General features: G+C 42.5%; 2 protein-coding genes across 12 annotated transcripts in view; one reads left to right on the plus strand and one right to left on the minus strand.

Annotated features, from left to right (window-relative positions):
• Positions 1-335: 335 nt before the first annotated feature.
• On the minus strand, positions 336-6,408 carry DPH3 (diphthamide biosynthesis 3). Its single transcript, XM_065943495.1, has 3 exons — positions 5,992-6,408; positions 4,942-5,016; positions 336-2,991 (listed from the first exon to the last, which is right to left on the minus strand). The coding sequence occupies exons 1-3, from the start codon at positions 6,301-6,303 to the stop codon at positions 2,926-2,928; spliced, it is 453 nt and encodes a 150-aa protein (XP_065799567.1). The 5' UTR covers positions 6,304-6,408; the 3' UTR covers positions 336-2,925.
• Positions 6,393-15,908, plus strand: part of OXNAD1 (oxidoreductase NAD binding domain containing 1) — a 45,723-nt gene continuing 36,207 nt past the window's right edge. Inside the window, exons 1-2 of one of the 11 annotated variants that reach the window (XM_065943484.1) lie at positions 6,427-6,814; positions 14,211-14,372. Coding sequence is in view for 2 of the 11 variants with exons in the window: in XM_065943483.1 (XP_065799555.1) it covers positions 7,263-7,275 (13 nt within the window). In the remaining 9 variants the exon portion in view is untranslated. The other 10 variants (XM_065943486.1, XM_065943489.1, XM_065943487.1 and 7 more) reach the window with 10 other exon arrangements.

Genomic DNA, 15,908 nt, shown 5'->3' on the forward strand with positions numbered 1-15,908 from the left:
TGCAGTCCAAGGGACTCTCAAGTCTTCTCCAACACCACAGTTCAAAAGCATCAATTTTTTGGTGCTCAGCTTTCTTCACAGTCCAACTATCTGCCTTACTGCCACTTAATTCAAAGTATATTTTTTCCCAAATAAAGATCCAGAACCAATGCCCATCTGGCCAAACTAGAAATAGTGGCAATTTCTTTCCTATTTAAAAACTGTACTGTCCACACCAGAAACCTACCTACAAAGTCCCAAAGCAGGTTAAAGATGTCCATCTCATATATAAACACATTACAAATTTAAATTAATAATGCTGGTATTTAGCAGAAGAAAAATTATATGAAAAGAAATGGATGTGAATAATCTGACTTTATTTGGCATGCTAACACAGTTTAAACTATTAATAAATTAGTATGTACAGTTATCAAAAATGTTGGGTGCTTTCCAAGAAAAGGGTTTCTGAATGTATACACTCAAGTATATGCAGAATCCTCTGATGTGGAGTTTCTGAAGAATGGAGTGTCCTTCTCTGTAAGTCATCTTTAGTGTTTAGTTTAGAAAGGTTTCGATTACCATTCCAGCACCTGCAAACCACAAAGCCTGAAATTATAGTCCTGAATTTAGAAATCCCGATTCAGTCTCCTGATTTTAACAGATGAGGAACCCACTGGTCTTGCCAAAGATTACAAAGCTAGCAGGTGACAGAGCCTGGATTACCAATCAGTCCTGAGGGGCTCTGAAATGTCTGTGAAGCTAAGCAAGGGACACCACAGAACTCTAGTCATATCTGCAAGACCCTGGTTTTACTTTCTGCTTAACATAGGATTAAATCCTGATGTGTTCTTTGTGGTTAACAGATGTAGTGACTCAGTTGCTTTAGGGAATGAAATCATGCCTGTGATCACGTTCTTGAATATCACTGATCATCAGTGCCATTGGCTTGTCTCCTGGGACATTTGGACTTGGGCACCTTTTCTTCCTGCTCTTTTGCTCACAGCAGAAGTGACATTAAAGATGTCTGTTCTTATTTGAAATTCATCATCGGTTATCGGTATCTACAAAACCATCAGATCTGAGTGTGGGACAGTCTTTCTCTTTGCAATTCATCCCCACCAGTTAGCACACACCCTGCTCTGTTCACTTGAGCCATCACTGGTTTCAAAGCAACTGTGGATGACTTCTGGGGTGTCAGTGTCCCCGACAGTGATTTCTCAACACATCAAGAACACGTCATACACTTCATATATTGTACCAAGCAGTTCTGGCATGCAATTTTTGGCAATTTACTTCTCAGTCTAATGGCTTCACATAGCCATGCTATTGGCAGGAGCAAAAAGGCCACTGGCCTGTTTTAATTTAAACCCCCAATGAGTGTACAGCACATTTATTAGTGATAAAATGCTCACATTCTGGCAAGCTATTTTTCTCATTAATTGCAGGAGCCAATTCCACAACAACCCACCAGACATCAGTTAATTTTATGTACACACAAAGGTGTGTACATAAAGGGAATTTTTGAATTTCTATGCAAGTGATTCTATTTTTTGCTACTCTCACGGCTGTGGCAAGGGAAGACCAATGGCCTATCTTTGTATGTTTCTTTTTCTCCAGGGCAAATATTCTCTGCAAGAGTGAATGTATGTGTGGTTGCAGCTTATAGAGACTTATTATATATGCCCTTGGGCTTTCCTGGTGGCTCAGTCAGTAAAGAATCTGCCTGCAATATGGGAGACCTGGGTTTGATCCCTGGGTTGGGAAGGTCCCCTAGAGAAGGGAATGGCTACCCACCCCAGTATTCTTGCCTGGAGAATCCCCATGGACACAGGAGTCTGGCAGGCTGCAGTCTATGGGGTCAGAAAGAGTCGGATTCGACTGAGCAACTAAGCGCAGCACATATATGCCCTCAGGGGCATATTTAATTAGAACAGGCATCTCATTTTCAAGTTCATCCTTAGTAAATACAAGAGCTGTTATCAAAGCTTTACCTTTTAGGACTGGTGACTTGATTTGGTGGTAGTGCTAAAAGCACAGCCGCCAACCACGAAGACTTGACGTTAACCCCCATCTAGAGTGAAATTTCATTAGCCTTATCAAAAAACAAATACACACCCAAGAACCCAGATACAGAAATATTAGTTGCACTGATCTCACAAAATCACTCAAGCATTTAATTAAATAACTAAGTAGGCACAGTTTTCTCCTATCATTCTGTTACCAGTTTCACTTCCTTTGGCTGTTTTTTATCATGTCCTGATTTTCAAGGAAAACACAGAATATTGATAAGCAAAGTCCATATTCTTTGACCATTTTGTTTTTTGACTTTTCTTCTTAACTCACTAACTTTGTGAGCTCAGTATATTTTTCCTTTGCACCACGACCAGGACCCAGTATATGAAGCATAATGAAATGGAATATTTAACAGAACACAGATCCCTGACGAAGGTCAGTGTGGTGAGTGAGTAGAAGGTGCAGTCCCAATGGACCAGAGGCAACTGACTTCCTTTAGCTTACAGCAGCAAAGCTGATGTTAAGCTGCAAAGAAAGGGCTGATTTTAAAAATCTTCGTAAGTGACCAAAATAAAAATCTTTAAGTTAAAGAAACCTAATGCTTTGAGGTAGATGATGCTGTGGTCAGATAACAAAGTCATAAAGATATAAAAATAAAACCGAGGGAAAAAAGCACTGATTTCAAATTATCTTCTTTTATGTTTGGATGGAAACACTTCCAGTTCAAAGTTTAAGCACAAAATCAAGGTATGTCATGTGGTGGACTTGCTTCTTCAACCGGAGATGAACTTGGCGCCCGATGGAAAGAATCGACTCTCATGAACAGCAAACCACAAAATGATTGTTCCCCGTGAAGAAGCCGGAGACTCTGCGTTAGACTTTTCCAGCTTGCCTCATTCCTCAAGTTCAGGTTTTAGAATCTAAAAGTCTTCTTCAGCATTTAACTAGTTCTTTGCTGGTGGAAGGGGCTGGGACTGTCTCTCCACACGTGAACTGATCCTAAGACAGAACAAGAAATTACACCAGTCATTGAGTGTGTGTCACAGATGCATCAATAGTAAGATTTCATTTTGTTACACAATCAGTCTTGCTCTGTTAAGTTTTTCCTTTGCTCTATGACTTCATCCTTGGTCAAAGTCAGCACCAGAAACATGATCTTGAACATGTGTAAGTTTTTAGCCCAAAATTCATATTTAATGCACCATATTATTATCTTAGGTCACGCTAGTGGTAAAGAACCCAACTGCCAGTGCAGGAGAGGTAACAGACATAGATTTGATCCGTGGGTCTGGAAGATCCTCTGGAGGAGGGCATGGCAACCCACTCCAGTATTCTTGCCTGGATAATCCCATGGACAGAGAAGACTGGCGGGCTAATGTCCATAGGCTTGCACAGTAAGACACGACTAAAGTGACTTAGCACACACACACCTTACCTTATAAGCAAACATGTCTATCTTCACTACAGAGCTCCCACTTCTCAGAAATCACATTTATGAAACACAAGTTATATCTTTTAAGTTTCTGTATTAATTACTACTTGCACTACTACTTCTCCACTTCAATATTTGGTCGCTCAAATACTTGTTCTCTTCAAATTACTTCTTCCAACTAAAGTGGGTAGCTCTTTTATGCTTCCCAACACAGATAATCTGCAAATTAGCTACTCTGTAAATGAAGTTCACCCTCTGATGATTTATCCTGGCTTATGCCTGCCACCCCAGGAAACCTCTGCGTTCCAGGTTACTCCTCATCTCCTGTAGTCTGATTCCTGTGAGGATCAGCCTTATTCGGTCCCCGGCAATCTTTGACTCCTGCCCAGCACCTGGAACCCTCCCACTGTGTTCTTTGGAACCTATGGTCCACCATCAACAGGAGGTTCCATGTTCTCAACGTCTGTAAAACAGCCTTCTTGCTATAACACAGGGTTCTCAATGGGTGGTGGAAAGGAGGTGTTACTTTTATCTTTGGGGACACTTGGCAATGTGTAGAAACATTCTGGGGTGACATACTGAGGGGTGCCACTTGGCATCGGATGGGCAGAGGCCAGGGATGCTACTCAACAGCCTAACTGCCTGATCACCTGACTTGAGATCGCCATCTCTCCTCATACCAGCACTCCTGCTCACCATTGGCTTGTTCTCTGCTTTTTCAGAACACATTTAAATGCAAGAATAAATCAGTAAACTGCTAAAGTACAGTCTAAATTATAGCCTGTTTCTGTCAGGAGTCTAAGGGTCTTGTGCCCACCTTGCCTATAACCACTTTAGAGTTTATTCTTAAGAATGTTAAGCACTGTTACGTGACAATTATATCTCAACAACAACAAACTCAGCAAGTAGAATGTTAAGTCTCTTAAGACTCCTTTCAAAGTACTGACCAAAAGTTAGGGCTGAGGCGGGCAGTCATAACACTTGTTTTATTTTCTATTGTCAACATCTTTGGATGAAAACAACAGGACAACTAAAGATTAAAATGAAAGTTGTAAAATTCCAACTATGACACAGCTCAAACAAGATAATGCAGAATTCTATGTATAAGTCAGGTAAGAGATACTATAAAACTGTTCCTTTCAAAATAAGCCCAGGAGCTCTGAACGATTTTAATTACTTATTAAATAATGGAGGAATAAAGACTTTCAATTAAATAATCTTTATGATCATTTTCCTCTGTTAAATAAGTAATTCCAGTAATATTCATTAGATACAGAACAGTTTATTGCCTTCTCCAAAAAGTTAATAAATTGAGCTTTTAAAATTTTAATTTACAATACAAAAATTTAATTTACAATTACTTATGAATGGCTTTTAAAAATTCGTTTAAAAAACATAGCATTTTTCTAACACACCATTAGAAAACAATCTCCTGCACTTACATATCACAGGCAGACTGCTCAAGGTTCTTGCAACCCTCTCCCCCCTACCCCCCGTTTTAAAAACTGACTTCTTACCTTGTCATAAATCACTTTTATAATGAGAGAGCAGCTAGGGCAAGTTGCCACGTCTTCCCCGTTCTCCAAATCTTCCTATAAATAAAATTAAACACCGTATGGTCAGCGCAACCTTCCCTTGGCGATCTCTTCCTCCCCAACCCTCTCATTCTGTGAGCAAGCTCCTAGGAGACTGGCCTCCCCACAAGGCAGTTCAGTTCAGTTCAGTCGCGTCTGACTCTTTGCAACCCCACGGACCGCAAGTCAGGCCTCCCTGACCATCACCAACTCCCGGAGTTTACTCAAACTCATGTCCATCGAGTGGTTGATGCCATCCAACCATCTCATCCTCTGTTGTCCCCTTCTTCTCCCGCCTTCAATCTTTCCCAGCATCAGAGTCTTTCCCAAGGAGTCAGCTCTTCGCATCAGGTGGCAAGGGTATTAGAGTTTCGGCTTCAACATCAGTCCTTCCAATGAATATTCAGGACTGATCTCCTTTAGGATGGGCTGGTTGGATCTCCTTGCAGTCCAAGGGACTCTCAAGAGTCTTCTCCAACATGATAGTTCAAAAACATCAACTGTTCGGTGCTCAGCTTTCTTTATAGTCCAACTCTCACATCCATACATGACCACTGGACAAACCCACAAGGCACGTGAGGACCAAAAGCACCTCCCGAGAGAAATGCCAGCCCCATTCTTCCCTGGAAGCGTCACTTGGGGAAAAAAACACTCAGGAGGGTGAGTCATGGTTTAGTCGTCTCAACACCCTCCCTCCCCCCCCCCCCCCGGAAGACAAAAACACACTCCTTCCTCCAAAAAGCATCCTAGGGAGGAGAAGCTTGAGCGGCGGGGGTTGGCGAGAAGACTGGTACTCGCCGCCGTCCACCCTCTCCCCTCTCCCCTCAGGCTTGACTGAAGACCAGAACCAAGTGGCCACAAACGGCGCCAAGTACCGACTCTGGGAGAACTCAGAAGGGATGAAAAAAGGGAGCGGATAACTCTGAGCCGCGCGGGTCAGCGGCAGGACTCGGCAGAACGAACACGCGCCCGCTCCGAGGAGCCGCCCGTCACCTTGGTGATGCAGAAGTTATCCCCACACGGGCAGGGGTAGAAGTAGGTCTCCGAGTCCTCGTCGTATTGGAAGTCCTCGATCTCCACCTCGTCGTGAAATACCGCCATCGTCACTGGGACCGGCATAGGCCCGTCAGTTTCGCCGTCCGACCCAATCCGGGGCCCTCGGCCAACTTCGCTTGCGCCCGCCCAGACGGGCGTCTTTACAGAGCACCGGCCTGCGGAGGTCCGCTTCCGGTCTACGGAGGTCCGCTTCCGGCGCAGAGACAACGATGAAACTCCGGGCATGAGGCCGAAGGGGTGACCGGGCATCGGTCACCATGGAGATGGCGGCTTTAGGGGGCGGAGACACGGGCGGATAGGGCTCGGGGCTCGAGGTCGGTCGAGCGTCGCTCCGCCCATCGGGCGACTGCAACCAATGGAATGTGGGTTTCGCTCTGCGCCGCTGTGCGTCACGTCGAGGACGCCGGAAGCTTTCCGGCGCCAGGGCGGAGCTTGGCGCTGTTCTAGCGGCTGGGTCGTCGCGGTGGCGGCGGTGTGGAGCCTCCTGACTGAGGCGTAGCGTCCCGTGTCTCACGTCCGTGGACCTTAGGCCTTAAGCAGACTCCGTAGGAGGCCCCGGCCGGCCTAGGTAGCGTCAGCCGGGCCCTTGGCGCTGCTGGTGGAAAGCGCTTTGCGGGGTGAGAGGCGGCGGCGGGAACTGCTCAGCCCCCTGGACCTCCCGGGTGAGGGGCGGAAAGCTCCTCAGGGGTCTTGATTCACCTTGTGACTTTGAGCTGCGAGCAGCGCGTAGCTTGTGATCGCGCCGCGCTTGACTGTCCAGGTACAGCCCGGCCTCTCCCTCAGCCCAGCTTCTCTTCAGGAGCCCGTGAGGTGTGTGGTCGAAAGGACAAAGCGAGGTCTTTTACGCGGTGTTGACGCTCAGTGTCATTCTTCCACCAGTGCTGGGAATCTAGGTGTCATTCATACCGTGTTATTAGTCTTTAAACGGAGATACAGAGAGTCAGATGTCTTGACCCAAATCACACACCTGGAAAATGAAGAGCCTGGCTGTCCCCAAAGTCTAGGAACGAATGACTTAACTGGTGTTGAACCACAACTCCGGGAGTTGGTGATGGACAGGGAGGCCTGACGTGCGTGGGGTCGCAAAGAGTCGGACACGACTGAGCGACTGAACTGAACTGAACCACAGTTTCTTCTTTGTAAGGAAAATGGAATCAGGACGCAGCGTTATTATAATATCATGAGACCTTAATATACCTTAAAGTGAAATGCAGATAAAAGGTGATAGGTCTTGTGTTGGCAAAATGGCGTTTCATGGGAGTTTTGCTCTATTACTAAGTATTTATTCAAATCTTGGTAGAGCAGTAAGGCAGTGGGGAAAAGCCCTAAGGAGAAGCAGATCTGGGCTCAGAATATGACTGTTTGGATCTCTATCTGGGAGCTGGATGTTTACATTCTTTGGCCTTATTTCCTCTTCTGACTGAAGAAGAGTTGGATTAGAGATGATTTACAAGATTCCTTTCAACTCTAACATTTTACTTTTGCGTGGAAATTGAGAGTTTTACTTGATTCAGCAATCACATGTACCATATTTAGTTTATGTTAACATAATACATATGTACATTTCCCTATGCTTATTTATGCATACACAAACGTTTGCATGAATTACCAATTTTGTGTGTACTGAAGTTCCAGCTGGTTTAGCTCTTTTAAAGCTTGAAAACCTAATGGCAAAGGAGTCTTTGGGAGAAAATTTGGAAGTTACATTTAGAAGGTTTATAGAATATTTCAGAGGCCTCACAAACATTCCATTTTGCTTAATTGGAGATCTAACCAGCAGTTGGAAAATGTTTGTTAAACGTTTGTTAAACTCGTTGAGGGTTAACTGGACTGATTCTGCTTTGAGCAAAGGAGCTTAGAAAAGCTCTTTTAGTAAAACCTGTGTAGCTCAGAGGCTGTTCGCTGTGTCTTTGTGAGTGAAGTGAAAGTCGCTTAGTTGTGTCCGACTCTTTGCGACCCCACGGACTATTCTCCAGGCCAGAATACTGGAGTGGGTAGCCTTTCCCTTCTCCAGAAGATCTTTCCAACCCAGGGATCGAACCTAGGTCTCCCACATTGCAGGCGGATTCTTTACCAGCTGAGCCACAGGGAAAGTCTTTGTAGACAAGGATTTTCCCAAGTAGCCTCTTGGAGAGAGGAGGACAGAAGAGAGTTGTTAGTGTCAGAACTGTAGTCCCAGTGATCATTTTGAGGTTGGGAATCTTTTTTGTTCTTTAGTACTTCTGAGCATAAGTACCTCCAGAATAAAGGTGAGTTGTTTTTGAAGGTCCAGAAATGGGGGCATATTTCGTTCATGAAAGTGTAAATTGGTAGACCCTTTAGAAAGCAAATTGTTTTTGGGTCTGTCAAAAGCAATTTGCTGAGGAATTTTGAAATCTGAAGTTAGTAATCCTAAAAGTTACAGAAGTTGTTGGGTAATTTTTCTTTATAATTTTTTTGTAATTTTCCAAGTTTTCTTTGAGTAGGTATTACCTCAAATGGAAAAAGAAAAGTGAATGAACCATTTTATTAATAGTAGGTGGCACTGTGTGCCAGACCCTGTAGCAGATGGTATTTACATGCATCATGTTATTAAAACAATGAGGTATAGGTATCACTCCTATTTTTAACATTGGGAAACCTGAGGGTTAGAGGCTTAGGTTTAGAAACTTGCTGAAAGGGACCAAGCCCATGAATGGCAGTAAGCTATGGTGAGAACTCCGGCCTGGCTGAGCCCGGAAACTGGGTCTTCATGACCTTCAGCGCCATCTGTGATCTGATGGTGCTTGAAGCAGGGCTGGGTTAAATAGACAGCTCTGGCACTCAGATTTTCTCTGCTCAGATTTTCCTCTAGAGTGGTGCTGGTTCCCTTGAGACCTGATTTGGGGGTCTCCTTGGCCTTGCGTACTGCTTTCATCATGCCATCTGTTGCCACATCCCTTGTTTGGCCAGAGGTGGGTCCCCTTATGGTTCTGTCAGTTTGAGTGCATACTGTGCTGAAGAAAGTAAAACTGTAGCAAAACCGGTGATGCTTTATTTTATGCCACCCAACGTTTTTGAATAAAACATAACAGTGACTACTGAACTACTATTATTCCTAGAAAAGAGTGGACACATTTCATAATGAGATATCTTTGGACTCTTGAGAGTATGACAAAAACAAGTTTACTAGAAGCTGTACGGTCATTTGAGATCACATTTATGGTTTAAAAATAATTTTTTAAAAATCGTAATGCTGCTTATAAACAACAGTGACCAAAATTCTTAGCATGAGATTGAATTTAGAACTAGGTCATACTTATGTCATAGCAGCTATGTTTATGAGTGTTGTTGTAGGTCAGGCTGGGCAGTTGTTTTTTTGGCACATAACCCACTGCCCCTCTAGATTGGGGTTGTTTTTAAGTGATCCTCCTGCCTGCCAGGTATTTTCCCAGACATGTACCCCTTTCAGCAACCCAGTGAGGTAGTCTCACCATTTCCATTTAAAAAGGGGAAGAGGTGACTGGCCCAAGGTCAAAAGCTAGAAAGGAGTCAGATCTGAGCCCGATTCTGCTGGTTCTGAGTCCAGCACTCTGCAGTAACTTGTATTTCACTCTGGTCCCCTTTTCAAATGCTGAGAACCCCTGTGCTTCCTCACTGGCACCTGGGATTCTAAATCAGCAAGTGCCGTGCTAGTTCTGAGTTTATTTCTGTGCCTTCATGCTCTTTGAGGCATTCTTGTTTTTTTTTTTTTCTTTCTCTCACTGCTTGTTCACACATCATCCTGTCTCAGCAAGTGATAGGGCTCTAGTTCCAAAATCTAGTCCATGTTCATCTGTTTCTGTCTTAGTTTTATTCTGTCTGAGCTTAGCCTGGCACCTTCTAACTGAACTTCCTGCTTCAGCTCTTGGTCTGTTCTTTACAAGGCAAGCCGGAGTGATCCTTTAGTGTGAATGAGATCATGACCCTCCTCTGGTTTGTTCAAACCCTCCAGTTGCCTCCCTTTGCCTTTAGAAGAAGGCCTACCCCTAGCCGTGGCCTGCCGTGGCCTGGCATGTGTCTCCATGCTGGGGCTCGTCTGTCATGGTCCCTGGCTCTCTGCCCTCCAGTCACACTGGATGTGCTCCGTCTCACACACCAGCGTGGTTTCTGTGATGGGGCCTCTGCTCCTTTGCTCTGCACTTGGCCGCCTCTTCCTCATAGTTCAGGTCTCAGCTGAGACTCCTCTTGAGAGAGACCTGTCCTGATATTCCCCAGCCTCCATCACTCTTATTTCCTTTGCACACTTACTGTGATCTGTGTCTTTTACTTATCTGTTTATTCTTTTACGTATCTGTTTATTAGCTGCTGTAGACATTGTGATAAAAGCTTCATGTGATGGCAAAGGCCTTGTGTCTGGTTCTTTATTGTGTCTCCGCAACCTAAAATAGTGCTGGGTGCCCCAGTAATTGTTAAATGATTTGAATGTACTTGTTGAACAGAAGCTAGTATAGTTCATTTTAAATCTTAAATTTAATCTGTTGCTTGTAGGACTACTTAAATGGCTGTGTGTTTCATTGAGTATTTATGATACTTTTCTCTGTTCCAGAAATAAAATAACTTTTTGGTGAGGTAAGGCCCAAATGAGGATGCAAACGTTGATGGAATGTTCTTTTTTGTATGGTTTTGAAAATTACTTAATATATGTTAATTTTCTATAGTTAATTAATGCTTACATTGAATGAATAAAACCATTGGACACATTCCAAGATATGGATAGGTGTTTTCCTTTTTGTTTTGTATTGTTTACTTTTTAAGTTTTTGAATGTGGCATTAAAATGTGGCCATTTTAATTTTCTTTTTTTATTGAAGTATGAGTGCATGCATGCTCAGTTGTGTCCTACTCTTTGGAACCTCCCGGATTGTAGTCTGCCAGGCTCCTCTGTCCATGGAATTTTCCAGGCAAGAATACTGGAGTGGGTTGCCATTTCCTACTCCAGGAGATCGAACCTGCATCTCTTGTGTCTTCTGCATTGGCAGGCCGCCTGGGAAGCCCTTATTGAAGTATAGTTGATTTATAATATCCCTTAGTTTCAGGTGAACACCACAATGATTCAGTTATATTATACATACATGTATATATATATCAGATTCTCTTCCCTTAGAGGTTTTTACATAATACTGAGTATCGTTCCCTGTGTTATACAGTAGGTCCTCACTGGTTATCTGTTTTATATATGGTAGTGTGTGTATGTTAATCCCAATCTCCTAACATATACCCCCCCTTCCTCTTTGGTAACCATAAGTTTATTTTCTGTGTCTGTGAGTCTGTTTCTGTTTTGTCGATAAGTTCAGTTATATCATACTTTAGATCCACGTGTAGGTGATCCCACATGAGTGTCTTTCTCTGACTTCACCTCGTATGTTCATCTTAGGTCCACCCGTGTTGCTGCAAATAGCATTATTTCATTCTTTTTTTAAGGCTGAGTAATATTCCATTGTGTATTTTATCCACATTTGTATGCATTTCATCTTTCAGTGGACATTTAGGTTACTCCCATGTCTTGACTTTGTAAAGAGTGCTGCAGTGAGCATTGGAGTGTGTGTATCTTTTCAGTTGTGATTTTCTCCAGGTACATGTCCAGGAGTGGGATTGAAGGATCATATGGTAGCTCTATTTTTAGTTTTTTAAGGAGCCTCCACACTCTTCTCCGTAAAGGCTATACCAATTTGCATTCCCACCTATAGTGTAGAATTGTTCCTCTCTCTGCACCCTCTTTAGCATTTAGTATTTGTAGACTTTTTTGTTGATGGCCATTCTGACTGGTGTGAGGTTATACCTCATTGTATTTTTTATTTGCATTTCTCTCATAATTAGTGATGTTGAGCATCTTTTCGTGTGCCTTCTTTGCTGTCTGTATGTCTTTGGGGAAATGTCTGTTTAATCTTATGCCGATTGTTTGATTGAGTAATTTTTTTAATATAGAGCTGTTTGTGTATTTTGGAGATTAAGCCCTTGTGGGTCAGTCACATTGTTTGCAAATATTTTCTCCCATTCTGCAGGTTGTCTTTTTATTTGGTTTATGGTTTCCTTTGCTTTGCAAAAACTTTTAAGTTTAATTAGGTCCCATTTGCTTATTTTTTAAATTTTTATTACTCTAGGAGACAGATTAAAAAAATTCTTTCTGTGATTTCTGTTAAAGAGAGTGCTGTCTATGTTTTCCTTCACAATTTTTATAATATCCAGTCTCACATTTAGGTCTCTAATTCATTTTGAGTTTATTTTTGTATGTGATGTTAGGGAGTATTCTAATTTCATTCTTTTGCATGTAGCTGTCCAGTTTTTGCAGCCCCACTTATTAAAGAGACTATCTTTTCTCCATTGTATATTCTTGCCTCTGTCATAGATTAATTGACCATAGGTGTGTGGGTTTCTGTCTGGGCTTTGTATCCTGTTTCACTGATCTATATGTTAGTCTTTATGCCAGTACTATACTCTTTGTATGACTGTAGCTTTGTAGTATAGTCTGAAGTCATGGAGTCTTCAGCTCTGCATTTCTTTCTCAAGATTGTTTTGGCTCTTCAGGGTTTTTTTTGTGTTTCTATACAAATTAAAACATTTTTTTTGTTCTAGTTCTGTGAAAAATTCAATTGGTAATTTGATAGAGATTGTATTGAATCTGTAGATTGCCTTGGGTAATATAGTCATTTTGACAGTATTGATCCTTCTAACCCAAGACCATGGTCTATCTTTCCATTTGTTTGTGTCATCTTTGATTTCTTTGATCAGCTTCCTGTAGTTTTAAGAGTATAGGTCTTTTATCTCCTAAGGTAGGTTTATTCCTAAGTATTTTATTCTTTTCGATGTATGGTAATTGCAATTCTTTTCTTAATTTCTCTTTCTGATCTTTCATTGTTAGTGTATCAGAACGCAACAGATTTCTCTGCATTAATTTTGTATATTGGGACCTTACCAAATTCATTGATGAGGTCTAGTAGTAAATTACTTAGTATATGTTAATTTTCTATAGTTAATTAATACTTTCGTTGACTATATGAAGCCACTGGATGTATTTCAAAATATGGATAGGTTTTTTCTTTAAATACCCTATTGCTTTAGAAGGCACTTTAAACACAGTTTGATAAAATACCCTTTATTTACCAGTAGGTGGCACTCTTGGTTATGGTTACTATTGTTAAGAAACAAGATTTTAGAATTTTAAAGAAAACAGCTTTTAAAAATTAAGTGTTCTTTGTTTTCCAGCTCAAGTTGAGCAGTAGATCAAACAGTATAATCACTAAAAGATGTGTCTTAGATGAGGGTAACTTATTGTAGCAATAGATGTCCAAAATATTGAGCAGAACAGTGTGTCCATGTTTGCCTACTTATCAGTTAAATTTTGTCAGGGAGTTTGGTCCCAAATGACATGTACCTGTTATCAGCCCAGTCACTGGTCTGGTTGTTCATGGGGTGGAGACCCTAAGCAGCAGGACATACAGACGGTTCAAGAATGATGAGTGGGTGTCCCTGGTGGCTCAGCGGTAAAGAATCCACCTGCGCTGCAGGAGACACGGGTTCGATCCCTGGGTGGGGAAGATGCCCTGGAGGAGGACATGGCAACCCACTCCAGTACTCTTGTCTGGGAAATCCTGTGGACAGGGGAGCTTGGCAGGCTATAGTACATGGGGTTGCAAAGAGTCGGAAACGACTGAGCGATGAAACAACAACAAGAAAGATGAAAGAGAGAAGCAGCAAGAAAAACAGACAAGAGAAGTGGGAACATGAGGAATGGATGGAAGGGGGGACGTTGTGGAGAGTAGGCTGGCTGTGAGGTGGTGCTTGCTTATTACAATGAGCCTTTGCTTTTACCGTTAACAGACAGGAGTGCAGTTTTTTGTTTGTTTTTTAAACAAGTCTATTTATCTGTTTTTGACTGTGCAGGGCCTTTGTTGTGGGTCAGGGGCTTTCTCTGGTTGTGGTGAGCAGGGGTTGTGGAGCACGTGCTTCTCTTGTTGTGGAGCACGGACTTCAGTAGTCGTGGCGCATGGGCTTCATTGCTCCTAGGCGTGTGGAATCTTCCTGGACCAGGGATTGGACCCATACCCCTGCATTGGCTGGTGGACTCCCATCCGCTGTGCCACCAGGGAAGTCCCGAGATGGCAGTGCATTTGAACAGCTTCCCAAACATTGTTCTTACATGTTGTCTCTGCTGTTGTAGGAACTTGGTGAGAGTTTCAGTAGATGGCACTGTTTGTGTTCCAACCCGTGTGTATGCCAGAGGACTCAGTGTAATTCCAGGCTCAGGATATTGCATGTCAGCCAGCCAGCCAGCCAGCCAGCCACATACTTAATGACTCCCAAACTCTCGTGGACCTCTGAAGTAAGTTTTGCCTTCCTTCTTTCAGTGATTAATATACCATTTTTGGTTTAGCACGTTCAGAGGAGAGAAACTACGTTTTACATGAGGTGGAAAGAGGCCTTTTACTTCGTTCATTTACTAGAGAGAAAAACAGCAAGTAGCATGTTTATCCACAATGGCAAGAAATAGATCTTTTATCCAAAGGCTAGTTAGAGAGCAGTGGCTTTTTAATATGATTTCATTGTAACTGAATGAATTACATATGATAATTGTCACCTCTCAATTTATTTACTTTCATTTCCTGTCTGTATCTTCTAAAGTATCTTCAAGCTCCCAAAGGTCTTTGTTTTGTTCATGTGGCCCCAGGGCCTGCTACATGATGGGCTCTTAATAATAAATATTGGTCAAATGAAGGGCTAAATTAATGAGTGTGGAGTAGGAATGTAGCACACTTCCCTTGGAGTAGGAATGTAGACTTCACTTGAATATTTTCTAACATTGTATTTGTTGCAGTTCATTTATGTGGTACCTCCCAAAGAGCTCAGGAAATAGAGTGTTTACATATGTTTTCATTTATTCTGAAGCCAACTAAGATAGGAAAGGACAGATATATGTGGCAATATCACTTGTTACAAGTGGCCATCCTTAGCAGTGTGCTTGCTTGCTAAGTCGCTTCAGTTATGTCCGACTCTTTGTGATCCCATTGATTGTAGGGTTAGATGCCTGTGTCCTTGGGATTCTCTAGGCAAGAGTACTGGAGTGGGTTGCCATGCCCTTCCCCAGGGGATCTTCCCAGCCCAGTGATCGAACCCATGTCTTTTATGTCTCCTGCATTGGCAAGTGAGTTCTTTACCACTAGCACCACCTGGGAAGCCCTTTTAAGCAAAGAAGGATTTTAGAATTAGCAGAGAAAGAACAGAGTGATAGGAAGCAAAAAAAAATATATCATCTGACTCCCGATGAGTGGTTTTTCTGATAGGCAGTAGTTTTTAGAATTTGATGTGTTGGAGAATCTTTCTGTTTTTTTTTTTTCTTTCTTTCTTTAAACTTGATTTTGAAATTTGACATGTAAGCGAAAGTACATAAATCTTAAGACTGCTTGGTTGAATTTTTAAGACAAAATTTTTTGGGGGGAGCAATTTTAGGTTCACAGCAAGATTGAAGGCAAGTATAGAGGTTTCCCTTCCACTGCCTGCCCCCACATATGCACAGCCCCCCATCGTCCCCACAGCCCCCACCGGAGTGGGGCCTTGGTTATAATCGGTGAACCTGCACTGACTCGGAGAGCCATCCCAAGTCTAACAGCATGCTCACTCTTGGTGTTGTATGTTCTGTGGATGTGGACAAGTGTTTGATGACATGTATCCATCATTATGGTACCATTTGGAGTATTTTGACTGCTTTGAAACTCCTCTTGTGTTGGAGGACTTTTTTTCAAAATGAAAATACCCATATAATCAACATTCAGATTAAGAAACAACTTTGTTACGGCCACCTCACCATGGGTAACTGCTCATTTGATTTCCAGCTTGACAGGTTCATTTTTTTCTGTTTTTG

This window comes from Muntiacus reevesi, chromosome 8 (assembly GCF_963930625.1).
Source record: "Muntiacus reevesi chromosome 8, mMunRee1.1, whole genome shotgun sequence".
NCBI classification, from domain to species: Eukaryota; Metazoa; Chordata; class Mammalia; order Artiodactyla; family Cervidae; genus Muntiacus; species Muntiacus reevesi.

What these genes read in the sequence shown, in the direction of transcription:
- DPH3 (XM_065943495.1), bottom strand. Translation starts at nt 6,303, where the DNA reads ATGCCCGGTCACCCCTTCGGCCTCATGCCCGGAGTTTCATCGTTGTCT. An exon ending in ATAACTTCTGCATCACCAAG is followed by an intron (nt 5,017 to 5,991) that starts GTGACGGGCGGC and finishes TTTTATTTATAG; the next exon opens with GAAGATTTGGAGAACGGGGA. An exon ending in TAAAAGTGATTTATGACAAG is followed by an intron (nt 2,992 to 4,941) that starts GTAAGAAGTCAG and finishes GTTCTGTCTTAG; the next exon opens with GATCAGTTCACGTGTGGAGA.